The sequence below is a fragment of the Dama dama genome, chromosome 14 (genome assembly GCF_033118175.1).
Source record: "Dama dama isolate Ldn47 chromosome 14, ASM3311817v1, whole genome shotgun sequence".
Lineage (NCBI taxonomy): Eukaryota > Metazoa > Chordata > Mammalia > Artiodactyla > Cervidae > Dama > Dama dama.
In genome coordinates, this window is record NC_083694.1 from 55,920,290 (window position 1) to 55,933,336 (window position 13,047).

The following is a 13,047-nucleotide window of genomic DNA, read 5'->3' on the forward strand; positions in this document are numbered from 1 at the left end:
TGGAGTTGAGGAAACTTCCTCAGAAGGCACCACACAAGAGGGAGTTTCCCTGCCCAGACCCCCACAACCTTCTGCCCAAGGTTACCTCAGAGTCCGGGCTGTCAGACGAGTCTTCATCTCCAGAGGGGGACGCGTTGTGGGTGGGCTTTGAGCGGAACCAGCTGAACCAGCCAAACCCTGAGCTCTGGAAGAGAGGGGGGGAGTTCTGTGGTCTGTAGTGTGGAGATTAACCCCCCTCACTGTGACGGTGGTGAGACAGGAAAGGAGGGGACCCCACAAGAGCCCAGATCCTCAGCTCTGCACCACCATCTGGGAAGAAAAAGATCCCTCCACCTTTGCATTCTCCTTCACGTTTCCAAGCTTTTCTCTCTGGATGGTATTTTGTGAAGATTTTTTATCTGCCTCATCAGAGGACTCCTCCTTGTCCTCCTTGACTGATATGGTGGAACTCTCGGAAATACTTCGAGCTCTGGGAATCAGTGGCACCTGGAATTAGAGAAAAGAGAAGTAACATCTTTATAGCATTTGACAGGTTACAAAGGCACATTTACATGTACTCCCTCACCTGACCTGCTCGATAAATCAGCGGGGATAGCTTTACAGGATTTAATATCACTGATGGGGAACCACGATTCAGCCACGAGGAATAACTTGCTGAAGGTCTCAGGACAAGGCCAGAGCCCAGTCTCAATCTTCAGATTATCCTTGATCCTACAGGGTTTTGGCCATTGTGCTACTAGTTCCCAGGAGCACCAGGTTTCCTGAACTATTCCAAGGCCTGGAGCAGTGGTATGGAATGCTTCCACTGGAGATGAAGAAAGCCAGGAAACACCCTTCAGGGAACCCCTAAACGCAAAGATCAGGGAAAGTGACAGCCACTGAATCTAACTCATCCCAGACCTCACTTCCTAGCTGACTTGCTCAAGATGAACCGTGAGCAACTGTACCAGGGGGGGAGTAAAATACACCCACATCCCTTAGTATTAATTTTGTGTGTGTGGTAGAATGTATCTAGTTGCCCAAAAGGTTTGCTCAGGTTTGTCTGTAACATCTTAGGGAAAAATCCAAATGAATTTTTTGGCCAACCCAATACATTGCATAAAGTTTACCCATTTAACCACTTAAAGCATACAGTTCAGTGTATTAGAATATTCATGATGTTGCATAACCATCACCACTTTCCATTTTCAGAAATTTTCATTAACCTCAACAGAAACTCTGTTCCCATTAAAACTAACTCCCCATTTTTCTTTCCCTCTGGCCCCTGAGAACCTCTACGCTTTCTGTCTCTATGAGTTTGCCTATTCTAGATGCCTTGTGTAAGTGGAATCATACAGTATTTGTCCTTTTGTGTTGTATTTACAATTTTCACTCTCAGAAAAAGATAATTGGTATAACCTTTAGAAAAAACACTTTGGCAAATATAGAAAAAGTTTCATTTTTTATTCTAATGAGTATAGAACTTACTGTGTACCAAGTAGTACTCTGAGCATTTTATATACGGTGAGTCATTTAATCCTTACAACTATCCTGTTAGGTAGGTACTGTTATTGTCGTCCCATTTAACATATGAGAAAACTAAGATACAGAAAAGTTAAGCAACCTGGGTAAGGTCACACAGCTAGTTAAGGGCAGAGCAAGGATTCAAACCCAAGCAGTCTGGCTTTCCTTCTAGGAATTTCTCCTAATTGAGTGATTCAAGAAATACACAAGGGCTTATATATTAGAATGTCCATCACTGTGGTTTACCTACGAGGGGAAGGGAAGGGAGGAGTAAGGAGAAAGAGTAGAAAAGAAAAGGAAAAGAGAGACACTTGGCGTGTTTAACAAAGTAGTAAAGACGAATTAAAATCCAAGCTCCTTCCAGGGCCTACCAGGCCCTCTATGATCCTGCCTTTCTCTTTCTCTCTGGTCTTGCTTCTTAGCCCTCTCTTCCCCTTTTTTTTTTTTGACCACACTGAACAGCTTGCAGGATCTTAGTTCCCCAACCAGGACTGACCCCAAGCCCTCAGTAATGAAAGCGCAAAGTCCTAACCACTGGCCCACCACGGAGTTCCCTCGTCCCTCTCTCTAGATACAGCCCATACCCTCCCTCAGTTGTACCAGGTCATCTTATTACAGGGCCTTTGCTCTTGCTATGCCCTCTGCCTTGAACACTTGTTCCCTGAACACTCACCTGGCTCATGTCCACCCTCCATGCTGAGCTCAGAGACGCACTCCCTCCCACACCATCTAAAGGAGCATCCCTCAAGCATACAGTGGTTTATTTGCAGTCACCTCTACTGAACAGAAGCCCCATGAAGATAGGCTTTGTCTAGTTCCCTATGTATCCCCAGCCTCAATAACAGGACCAGATACACTGCAGGACCTCAGTATTTGAGAATGAATAAACACATGAGCAATGATGTTTCCATACAGTGAATTTATTACACCAATACTAAAAATCATATTTAAGAATGACATGGAAAATCTCATTTTATAGTGTTAGAAATAGAAAATAAAGCTTCATCTACATATGTTCTCAACCATTTAAAAACACATCTATATGTATATATATACACATTTATGCATGTGTGCTAAGTCGCTTCAGTCATGTCCGACTTTTTGCGACCCTATGGACTGTAGCCTGCCAAGCTCCTCTGTCCATTGAATTTTCCAGGCAAGAATACTGGAGTGGGTTGCTATGCCCTCCTCCAGGGGATCTTCCCAACCCAGTGATCAAACACGCATTTCTTATGTCTCCTGCATTGGCAAGCACGTTCTTTAGCACTAGCACCACCTGGGAAGCCCATATATACATCTATATATACACCCATATAGACGGGTCTCCTTCACTTTCTGAAAGTTTGTATCATACAACTTTGCTTTTACCAAAGGCTGACATTAGTACCTATTTTCACTAACAAAAAAAAAGAAAAATCCAAAGAGGACTTTCACTTTTACCAAAAAAGTCAGAAAGCAAAAAAAGCATTCAGCGTTTGTTTTGTAGGAGCCATTACAGAGGCAGCTCGTATCCCAAGCAGTGAGACTGGCCCCACTAAGCTCCTTTGCTGGAAACTACACTCAGCGTCTCACGTGGCTTTGAACCGTATCTGTGAGCATCTGGGCTTCATCTCAATTCATTTTGTGCATTGTTAGCAAGATGTGTACTGAGGTAATTGCTTCTTCCCTTCACATCATTTAGACTTACAGAAGGTTTCATAGGAAGGCTCTGCTTTCAGATAGCATGAGAAATGTGTACATAGAAAAAATATTGGAAGAAAATAAACTATTTGGCTATGAGATTCTGAGTGATGGCTGTTTGACACTTTATATGACATTTTCTCTCTGTTTCTCAGATTATGTATAACAATAAAGCACTAATTTAGGGGGAAAAACATGTTTTAAGGTCTGTAGCTTGGTTACTACTCAAGATAGTTCTATGACATCACGTCCAAGCAGGCAAAGCTAGAGAGTATCTTAAATTTGGACCAGCAATGCCTGTTACTAGTGGAGGGATTCATTCATTCAACAGCTGAATAGATGATTAACTAGACATGGTTACCTCCAAGACCTGAAGAGAAGAGACACAGCTGCCATAGGTCCTTCTCAGAAATAAAGCAAGGTAAAAATGTTAAAGATAGGAATATCAAGAGTCTTCCATGATGGCACAGAACACAGCAAGTGTTCAGTGCATCAGTAAGAAGAGGGCATCGGACGGGGCTGATGTATGAGACCAGAGGGAAACCCAGTCCTGCCCCCACAGACACAGGTTGGCAGGATTGCACATGAACAAGAACGAGCCTCCTCTCCACCTCTCAGGATCCGATGTAGACAGAAACAAGGAGCAATGTGGAAGAAAGGGCTGATGCAAGGCACAGGAAGGTGCCTGCATGTGGCTGAGAAACTGGGGCAATTGGAGGAAATCCACAGCTCAGAGTGGGTGCTGTCATCTGGGGACTCTGTCCTCTCACCTGGGGTCTGGAAACAGTCTTCTGCCCATCAGGATGCTGGAGGGTTTCTGAAGACACTGTGTTCTCTCCTATGGCACAAAACAACAGAAATTAGCATGTTGCGTCTTTCCCTTCTCTCCTGAAGAAGGGAACACAGTAAGCTTTCCTAATTGCCAAGTGGCTGGAGCTCTGAGCACGTAGCCCCAAGTGCCTCAGAATAAATATGAGGTCCATTTGCACAAGCCTCTCAATTCAGACCACCCCAGAACATGCAACTCACCCAACCTCCACCCCAAACCAAGATCATTCCACGGGAACCCTGGAAATGAGAGCCACGTCAGGCTGGATCACAGGGATCCTCCCAGGCTTCCCCTCCGTGTGAGCCTCCCATCTTGGATGGGACCTTGTGTTAGAAGGCCTAAGATCTGACTCTTCTCTTTGGCTTCTAGCACTTCCCTGGCCTCACTCAGCAGTGCTCACCCACACTCGGCCCCTGTTGTCCAAGACCTGATGGGACAGGACAGAAGCACAAGCCTCTGCCCGCAGCCCCCGACACGGATGACTTCAGAAAGAGGACTTGGCCTAAACTGCAGCCGCAGGCACAAGTGGATGGTCTTGCCTTCCACTGCCTCTCTCCTGGAAACTACGGAATCCAAACGGGGGCCGGAGCAGCTGCTGGAGGCTGCGGTGTGTTTGTCCCAGCAGAGAGCGGGGCTGGAATGGGAGACAGCCGTCTCCCTCGGATGAACGCGAAGCCACCAGCCCAGGTCTGACACCCGGAGGCCCTCAATCACGTGCACACCCACCACCCAGGGCTTCACTCGCTCCCACCCCGTATCCCACACTGGCCCCCGCACCGCCCTCCTCTGCTCGCTCCCCTCCACACCTCCCCACCCGAGGCTCGCTGTCTTGCTGGCAGCTCTTACCAGGGGGCAGGTGTATCTGCTGGGCTCCCTCCCAGGCTCCGGGAGCCCCTGTCACCGCCACGCTGCCACCAGTCCCCAGCAGATGGGTCTCGGGAACGGAGTAGAGAGGCACCGGGACCCCCATCTGCCCGGAACCTCCGCCTGTTGGGTAGGAGCCGGGCTGCTGTGGGCTGGGCTGGGCGGGGCCCGACTGCTCCGGAGCTGGCCGCAGAGCTGAGCCGTCGCCATAGGCTCCTGAGTTGCCTTGAGGTCCAGAAAGATCCTGATAGAAAGTGTTTTCTAAGGACACAGGAAAAAGAAGAAGAGGTGAGACCTGTAATGTGGCCTTTGTGTGGACTAAACACCAGGAACAAGCCTGCTCTTTGGAAAGCAGTGACGAGGACAGGCCAGTTGACGTGGCCACCATCAATGTGACAAGTATAACACAGCAGCAATTGTAACACCTCCCACCACTTAGGACTTAGAGTTTTCAAAACTGTATCCCTCACAGCCTGTATGATCTCTCAGCCTTTTAAACCAGGGGGTTGGGATGGCAGAAATGACCATCTCGTTTAACTCTACACCTTTTAGCTTTTGCATAAACTGTTTTTTTTTTTTTTTAATGGATTTCCTAATGGACTGGGGTACTTGGAACTTGGAAAGTTTCAACTTAAAACCCAAATCAGACTACAGAAATGATGGCTTTGTTTTGAAAGATAAGAGCTTTGGCCCAGGAAAGGGACTTGGTGACATTCTTTCTGGCTTCACTGTGTCGCTGACGAGACAGACCAAGGTGTGGACTGTGGACATGGACAACTGTTGGCCCAAATAATGGGACTAGTGAGGTTGGCTGACCTACCCGCTTGATAGGGTGACAGGAGACACAGCTGTTTCCCAGGGGAAGTGACCACTCAGGAGCACCCGGCCTGCTCTCCCGCATCCCTCTCCCCTCACCAATTCTGGGGCACAGCAGCAAAGCTGGGAAACAGAGACCAAGGCCTGCCCATCCTTGCTATCTCCTTAATCATCCCTAAAGGAGGTACAAAAGGCTGGGCATCAGCCAGAAGCAAAGCCGTGAGACCCCATCCTCCCCCCACCAGTGAGTGCTATTTGGGGAAACAGCATGGAGTTAACTGGGATAATAATGTCTGCCCAGCCCAGCACTTGAAGCATCCTAAGGGAAAAGGAGGGATCTGTTGAAAACACTTTGAAGCCTATTTCACGTGTGTGGCAACTGATGCTCAAACACCATAGGCACTTCCAATGTACCCACCACTAACATGAAATACAGACGATCCACCACCTTGGGCATCAAGAAATGCATCCACATGGGGAGATGGTACTGACACTAGTGAAGCAACTATATAACAACACAGCAACAAGATTAAAGCCTGAACGTGAAACAAAAACTCTAACGGTGCGGAAACAGGAGTGTCAGGGAAGGCTGTGGCCGGCGGGGCTGTGTAGAGAGAAGCCTGCACCACGGGTCAGACCAATATGTGTGAGGAAGACACTCCAGGCAAGGAAGGGGGAGAGTTTTTTGTTAGGTTATCTCCTATAATCAGATCCCAAGAGTCGGCTATTTACACTCTCAGTTCATTAGTTTAGGTACCTGGAGTTTTTCTGGCTTCTGAAATAACCGCTTGAGCAGAGTGAGGACCCCCAACGTCTCCCGCTTCCTTTTGCTATTAAGATAAAGTAAAATCCTCTTAGGTGACACAAAGGAAAACAAAAACAAGGAAGCATGATTTGAAATGAAGTCAAGCAACTTCAGCAGTGATGAGGTAAGGGATCCTCAGCTGAGTGTGGGGGCTGTGAGGGGTTGGGGGTGGGGGGCCCGCGGCTCTTCCTACCTCGCAACTCTGCTCGGAGACAGCAGGCAGAGGCCAGGGCCGCCTCCTCTCCCAGAGGAAGGGACAAGAAGAAGGGACTAAACCACGGGCCCCAGAGCCCACAGCACACGGGGGAAGCAATGGCCACGTGTGTCTAAAAAAAAAAAATCCACCTGCCCCTTTCTCAGAGACAGAGGAAGAAAGGAAATGGAGGAGGCCTTGTTCCAATTACTGTGACAATTACTACCAGCCGCTTTTGCAATTGTCAGAACAAAAAAAAAAAAAAAAAGAAGGAAAGGTCCGGAAGTCTTTTAAGCAATTGCCCTACATTACATGAAAGTGACACCGGGCCGCTGTGAGCGACTGTTCCTCACAGAGAGAGACGGAAGCTCTGATGGTCAAACAATGTATTTTCTAGGACCGCAGAGAAGGGTGGCTGGGTGACTCAGGAGAGGGTCCCACTGTCTCCCAGGGGAACACAGGAAAATGTCTCCACCCGGGAGGGGAGCGCGTTAGCGGAGGCGGGGGTGTGGTGGGGTGGGTAGCTGAGTGCTACCCCTTCCCCCATTAGGCTGTGCTTCCTTGGGGACAGAGGACCCCGAGGCCCTCCACAGTGTTGGGGACTTGCCGAGGTCAGCGCCTGCCTACCCTGGGTCCAGAGGAGCCGAGAGGGGCGCAGAGGCCCACCCCGCTGACCGTGCCCCCTCACCTGCAGCTCCCTATGATGCCCCCGGAGGTGCACCAGCCAGTCCGGCTCCAGGTCCCTGTCTCCTCGGCGGCGGCGGCGTTCTAAAACCAGAGGGTCTGACAGCTTCAGTCTCTCTGCCAACTGCGCCCGGTTTCCAGATGGTAAGAGAGGGCAAAGGAGGGAGAGAAGTAGGAGAAATGGACCATGGGGAGAAGCAGTAAGAGAAAAGAAGAAAGGAAGCCTTTGCTCACTTGTAAATCAGATTACAAAGAACTGCCGAATAGCAACATCAGCAGATACCTTCCTCAAATCGCAACATAAACAGTTAAACCATCCTGGTGTTAGATACTAAATAAAATATGAGGAGAAACTGCTACTCTGCTCTATGTCTCTGCAAAGCTGTTCTCAGGAGCAGTGCTTCTCAAACTTCAGAGCTGGTAGGAACCACCTGGGATTTTGTTAAAATGCTAATTCCGATCCCAGAAGTCTTTGGGCCTGAGATCCGGCATTGCTAACAAGCCCCCCATGAGGTGATGCCCATGTTGCCGGTCGAAGGACTGCTTATGTTGCAAGACTATTCAATCGTTGCTTTTTTGGTGGCTCAGCGGTAAAGAATCTGCCTGCCAATGCAGGAGACGCAGGTTTGATCCCTGGGTCAGGAAGATCCCCTGGAGGAGAGAATGGCAACCCACTGCAGTATTCTTGCCTGGGAAATTGCATGGACAGAGGAGCCTGATGGGCTACAGTCCATGGGCTCGCAGAGTAGGACACAACTTAATGACTAAACAACAACAACAACATCCCATCATTAAGGCCCCAAACTTTCCTACTCCTCCCTTCTGGCTCCTGAGCAGCCTACAACCATCATCCTATTGGCAGAAATTTGCCATTAGGGCAAATCTCACTAGCACAGATCTTACTGGCTACAGAATCCAACACTTGGGCCTCATTTAAAGCAAAGCAAAAATTGACGGTAAGCTGCCTTTTTACTCTCAGCTAATGGATTTTTCTTCAATTAATTGGAACAACTATTTGCCTGATTGTTTTCTTTCCCAGGAACTAAAAGTTGATGTTTTTGTTTTCTTTTTTTTTAATGTATCTCACATGTGATAAAATATTCCATGCATTTAAAAGCATTTTAATAAGGATCATTTCCCATTTTAATCACTAAAATATATTTTCCAAGCCCAGCTCTTATAATTAGAATGGTTTGCCATACATGCATTTTTACTGTACCAAAAAGGCAGATGCAAGAATGACTTCCTTGCACAGCACACGCCTGGTTTCCAGTCCCCCTATTTCAAACCCACTCCCGCCCCCCGCCCCTCCCACCCATAGCATCCTTCTTTATGCAGTGTCAGGCCTCTGCTTATCACATCTGGGCATGCATATGTGGTCAAAGACAGCCAGGGGCTCCAATTTTATAGCATGTTCAAAGAAGATGAAACGGGGCTCTGAGCCGCTTTACAATAGCTTTCTCTGAACACTGAAGATAACACACCTGCAGAGGACCCTTTGAGACGCTCACCTTGATGAGCTCCACTAATAGCACAGGGTGACTGCTCTCTCCGTGGCTCAGGAGGGCTGTGCCAATGGCTTCGCAGTAATGCAAGGCCTGGGACGTGAGGCCGTAATCTGCCAGACGGGAAGCATAAAGGAGCTTATACATCTGCGAAGAGGAGCGGGGCCAGAAAGAGAGACGTGGAGATAAGTCTTCTTGGAAGTCCATGGACGGCCAACTTCCTCTAACTCTGGGTCCAAATATTAAAGAGGGCCTTGCAACATTTAGGGCATTCTATCTGTGTATAGGCACAGTTCCAAACCCAGCCCGCAGTTCTGTCATTGCAGAGAACGGGGTGGAAGGCACATCAGCTGAGTCTCCCTAGGCGCTGGTCACCATGGAAATGCACCAGCCTCTCCACTTCTTATCAGGCAGCCTGTATCTCTGGGAAGCCTAGTGGGGGTGGGGGGTGGGCAGAGGACCAGGCAGCAGGGACAGAGGTAAAAGAAGAAAAAATGCCTCCAGTGGAAGGGGCTTCAAGCCTAAGAGGAAGAGGAAGAAAGATACAGGTAAGGGTTCAGAGAAGCATGAGGGACAGGGCCAGATGGAGCACAAAGGGGCTGGGAATCAGACAGACCCAAGTTCAAACCCCAAATCTATGCTGGATATGGAACATGAAGCTAGTTCACCCACCTCCTCTCTGCACCTTGGTTTCCTCACTCTAATATGGGGATGATACTACAATCTACCCCTTGGTTGTTGTAAAGATTCAATGAGATAATCCATATAAAGTCCCTAGAGCGAATGGTACCCAAGAGATGTTAGCCAATAGCATGTAACTCCATGGAACCTCTTTTGCGAAAAGAGGGTAATCATGCCTGCCTCACAGAATTAGAAATCACACAGTCAGAGGATCACAGCACAGTGCCTGGTGTGTAAAACTCATTCCCTAAAAACAGTTAATCTCACTGCTATCAGTCCAAAGCCAGCTGAGAGGTGGGATGACTACAGAAGACAAAGACAGAGACTGAAGACCTGCATGGACCCAAAGCAGCTCACTGGGCAGGGCTGCGCTGGAGAAGATGGGTCTTTGGTAAAACCCTTACAGAAGATACTAACTGGGTCACTGCCCTACAGACAGTAATCCATCCGTTTCCAAGGCTTTGTTTTGTGTTTGGTGGTGATGGTGTGTGTGTGTGTGTGTGTGTGTGTGTGTGTGTGTGTGTTGTTGCCACCAGAGACACTCTCACTACAATCACTGACGAAGTCTTTGGGGATCAAAGGGGACACCAGGGCATCCAGTAGAGGTTGACAGGTTAGAACCTGGACAAGGATGCTGCCTACACACCTGCAGCCATGAGAGGAAGAGGAAGGACAGGGGCCAAAGTCAGAGCAGGGAGGAATTCCAGAGTTAAAGAGGGAGGCAGCCGAGAGAGATGGGAGCAGCAGGTCAGAGGAGAGTAGGAACGGTGAGCAGCCAGGGGCCGCCCCTGGCAGGATGACCGTGGAGCCAAGAAGATGGAGCCGTTTGTGGAGACAGAAGAGCGGAAGGAGCTGGGGCGGGGCCCCAGGGAGTCTGCCTGCTTCTCCTTTGTCAGGAGGGAGGCGGGAGCCCGCAGCACAGAGGCTGCTGCCATGTTTTGCTTTCCTATCTTAAAATGCAGACCTTCAGGGGACCTCGAAAGAAATCCTAACCCTTCCCACACTCAAGCTCATGAGGAAAAGTTCAGTGGATGACTTAGCCCAGCCGCTACATGCCAGAGAGCAAGGCTGAGGCGCCCACAGCCGTCAGATGCAGATAAGGCCTCGAGAGCGTTCAGTTACCTGGAAAGAAGGGATGAAGGATCGGGGACGGCCCAGCATCTGACAGTACTCGAAGATTTCCGTCCTCTGGATAGCCTCAGTTGTTGCAAATTTCAAAAACTCTTGACTAAAACCAGGGAATAACAATAAGAGTTTGAGGTCGAGGCGGGTAGGAGACGTATTTCACTCATAGATAGCCAAACACCAGCTGCATCCATTCACGGCAGAGTTTCTGTCCTGGGCTGATCCCTGGGGCAGCTCCAAGAGAAGAAGGAGAATCTGTGCCCCCAAAGGCTCTGGGGGAAGGCGGGGCCAAGCAGGGGAACTTCAGGGAGTGGGGGCGGTTCCTGCCATCTTTCCTGGAGGGTCACTTAAGGCAAGATGCTCTCATGCCCAGCTCAGAGGGGCACTGCGTCCCCCCTGTAAGCATGCTGAGCGCCAGCCTTAGTGCCCGGAGAGCCCAGAGTGGGTGTCTGGGAGAGGTCACCCCAGCCTGAGCAGAAGAGCAGGAAAGAGGGAGCCATGTGATGTTCCGGGAGCACTGAAGAAAGAAGGCCCGGCAGAGAGAGGGTAGCACCGCAGAGCCAAAAATCAAATGACGGTCCGTACATTGGACGCTCATTCCAGTGAGAAAGCAGACTGAGTGAACGTGATCAGGGGGCCCTCAGAGTCCCCACGGGCCCCAGAACAGCTGCTGTGGGGGCTGAAACCATAATCACTGGGGCTTCCCCTGGGGTCAGGGCTGGATCTCCAGAAACAACCTCATACAATACACAGGAGGGAGACACCTTAACCCAGGAGTCTCCAACCTCCGGAATCCAACGCCTGGTGATATGAGGTGGAGCTGATGTAATAACAGAAATAAAGTGCACACTAAATGTAATGCACTTGAATCATACCAAAACCATACAGGGTTCCCCACCCCCCGCCCCCACCAACTCCAATCCGTGGAAAAATTGTCTTCCACAAAACCAGTCCCTGGTGCCAAAAGGGTTGGGGATGCTGCATAACCCACTTCACTTATTTGTCACATCTGGCCCAGACAGGCTTCTTTGACAAGGTAACTATGTGCTATCAAAGACCGTGACCTTGACAGACAGGTTATGAGACGATGCATTTCTACGAAGAAAAGCCCTAACAGTCTGGATTCCAAGTCCAACCTGACTCCACTTTAGCTGTACAATCTTAGACCCGTTACTCCACCTCTCTGTGCCTCAGTTTCCCTCCTCTATAAAGTGAAGCTTAAAAATAGGCTTTCTTCACAGGGTAAATGTGTAATGATTAAAGGAAACGGTGCAAAATAAAACAGCTGGTACAAGGTAAGAGCTTGGGAAATCTTCACTATCACAGAGAGAGAGAGAGAGAAAGAAAGATCCAGAATGTGGAGGGTGGCTAGAGAGCAATCCGGTCTTTTCATCCATTTATTCACTGTCTAGAGGCTTATCAAGGTCCTTCTATGTGAGAAGTCTAATATTATGGCCAGCAGGGAATGAGTGACAGGCCTGACTTTGAGTAGCTCGTGTGTCAAGTCAGTGTAAGGTGTGGGGGCGAAACACGAACTTCTTCCACTTGCAGGTTTTGCCCAAGGCCGGTTCTGAGAACAGGTCCAGGGCGGCCGGACGCAGAGCCTCAAGCCACCGCGCTCGTATTAGCATGCTCCAAGAGTCGGTCTCCGGTCATGGAGCCAGGGCGCCACCGAGTGGCCAGAGGGGCATAATCCAACCCACGGGCACCAGCTCGCAGCTTCCGGGAGCAAGGCCCGGGCCTGAGGACCCCTGGCGGTGTGATGTTGCACTCTTCCCGGCACCTCTCAGCCCAGAGCCTACCTGTGCTGAAAAGCCATCAGCAGTAGCTGAAAATTCACAAATGACAATGGTAAAATGGAGCCATGAAACCCAGCTAGGGCGAAACCAATCCCCTGGAAGACGTCCTCCCCACTCTCTGTCCCCCAGAAGATGGGCATACCTGTGGCTACTGCCCAGCAAGGCCAAGTAGTCCGTCTTCACGGTGTAGTAGCCGAAGGGCACGTGAGCCATGAGGTAGCAGAAGTGAGCAGCCTCCACGAGCCCCTTCCCAGCTGTAGGCGGAGAACAAGCCCGGGTCAGGGAACACACCCGCAAAGGGAGGGACCCACCATCCGGGTGGCAGGGGAGAGGGTTAGAGAGCGGCTCTGCGGTCAGAGCAGGGAGCTTCAGGGGAATAAAAGAACAAGCTCTCCATGACACGAGTCACAGACCCCAAACCCCACTCCCTCTCCCACCCCATTCTTGCCCTCCGGACATTATATTTCACTTCTCTTCAGCCAGAAAAAGGAACTATTTCACATTCCCCCTAATGGACTTTTAATGAGGACGTTTCTAAGCATTTTAGTCCTTCTGGAAGTGAA

General features: G+C 49.5%; 1 protein-coding gene across 6 annotated transcripts in view; it reads right to left on the reverse strand.

The window, feature by feature from the left end:
• SEC16B (SEC16 homolog B, endoplasmic reticulum export factor) overlaps positions 1-13,047 on the reverse strand; it is a 63,042-nt gene that overhangs the window by 4,381 nt on the left and 45,614 nt on the right. For all 6 annotated transcript variants that reach the window (XM_061160784.1, XM_061160783.1, XM_061160785.1 and 3 more), the window contains 9 exons: positions 12,627-12,738; positions 10,683-10,788; positions 8,886-9,026; positions 7,379-7,498; positions 6,450-6,522; positions 4,859-5,137; positions 3,954-4,021; positions 334-486; positions 86-184 (listed from right to left, as the gene is read on the reverse strand). In XM_061160784.1, coding sequence (XP_061016767.1) covers positions 86-184; positions 334-486; positions 3,954-4,021; positions 4,859-5,137; positions 6,450-6,522; positions 7,379-7,498; positions 8,886-9,026; positions 10,683-10,788; positions 12,627-12,738 — 1,151 coding nt within the window. The remainder of the gene's footprint in view (positions 1-85; positions 185-333; positions 487-3,953; positions 4,022-4,858; positions 5,138-6,449; positions 6,523-7,378; positions 7,499-8,885; positions 9,027-10,682; positions 10,789-12,626; positions 12,739-13,047) is intronic.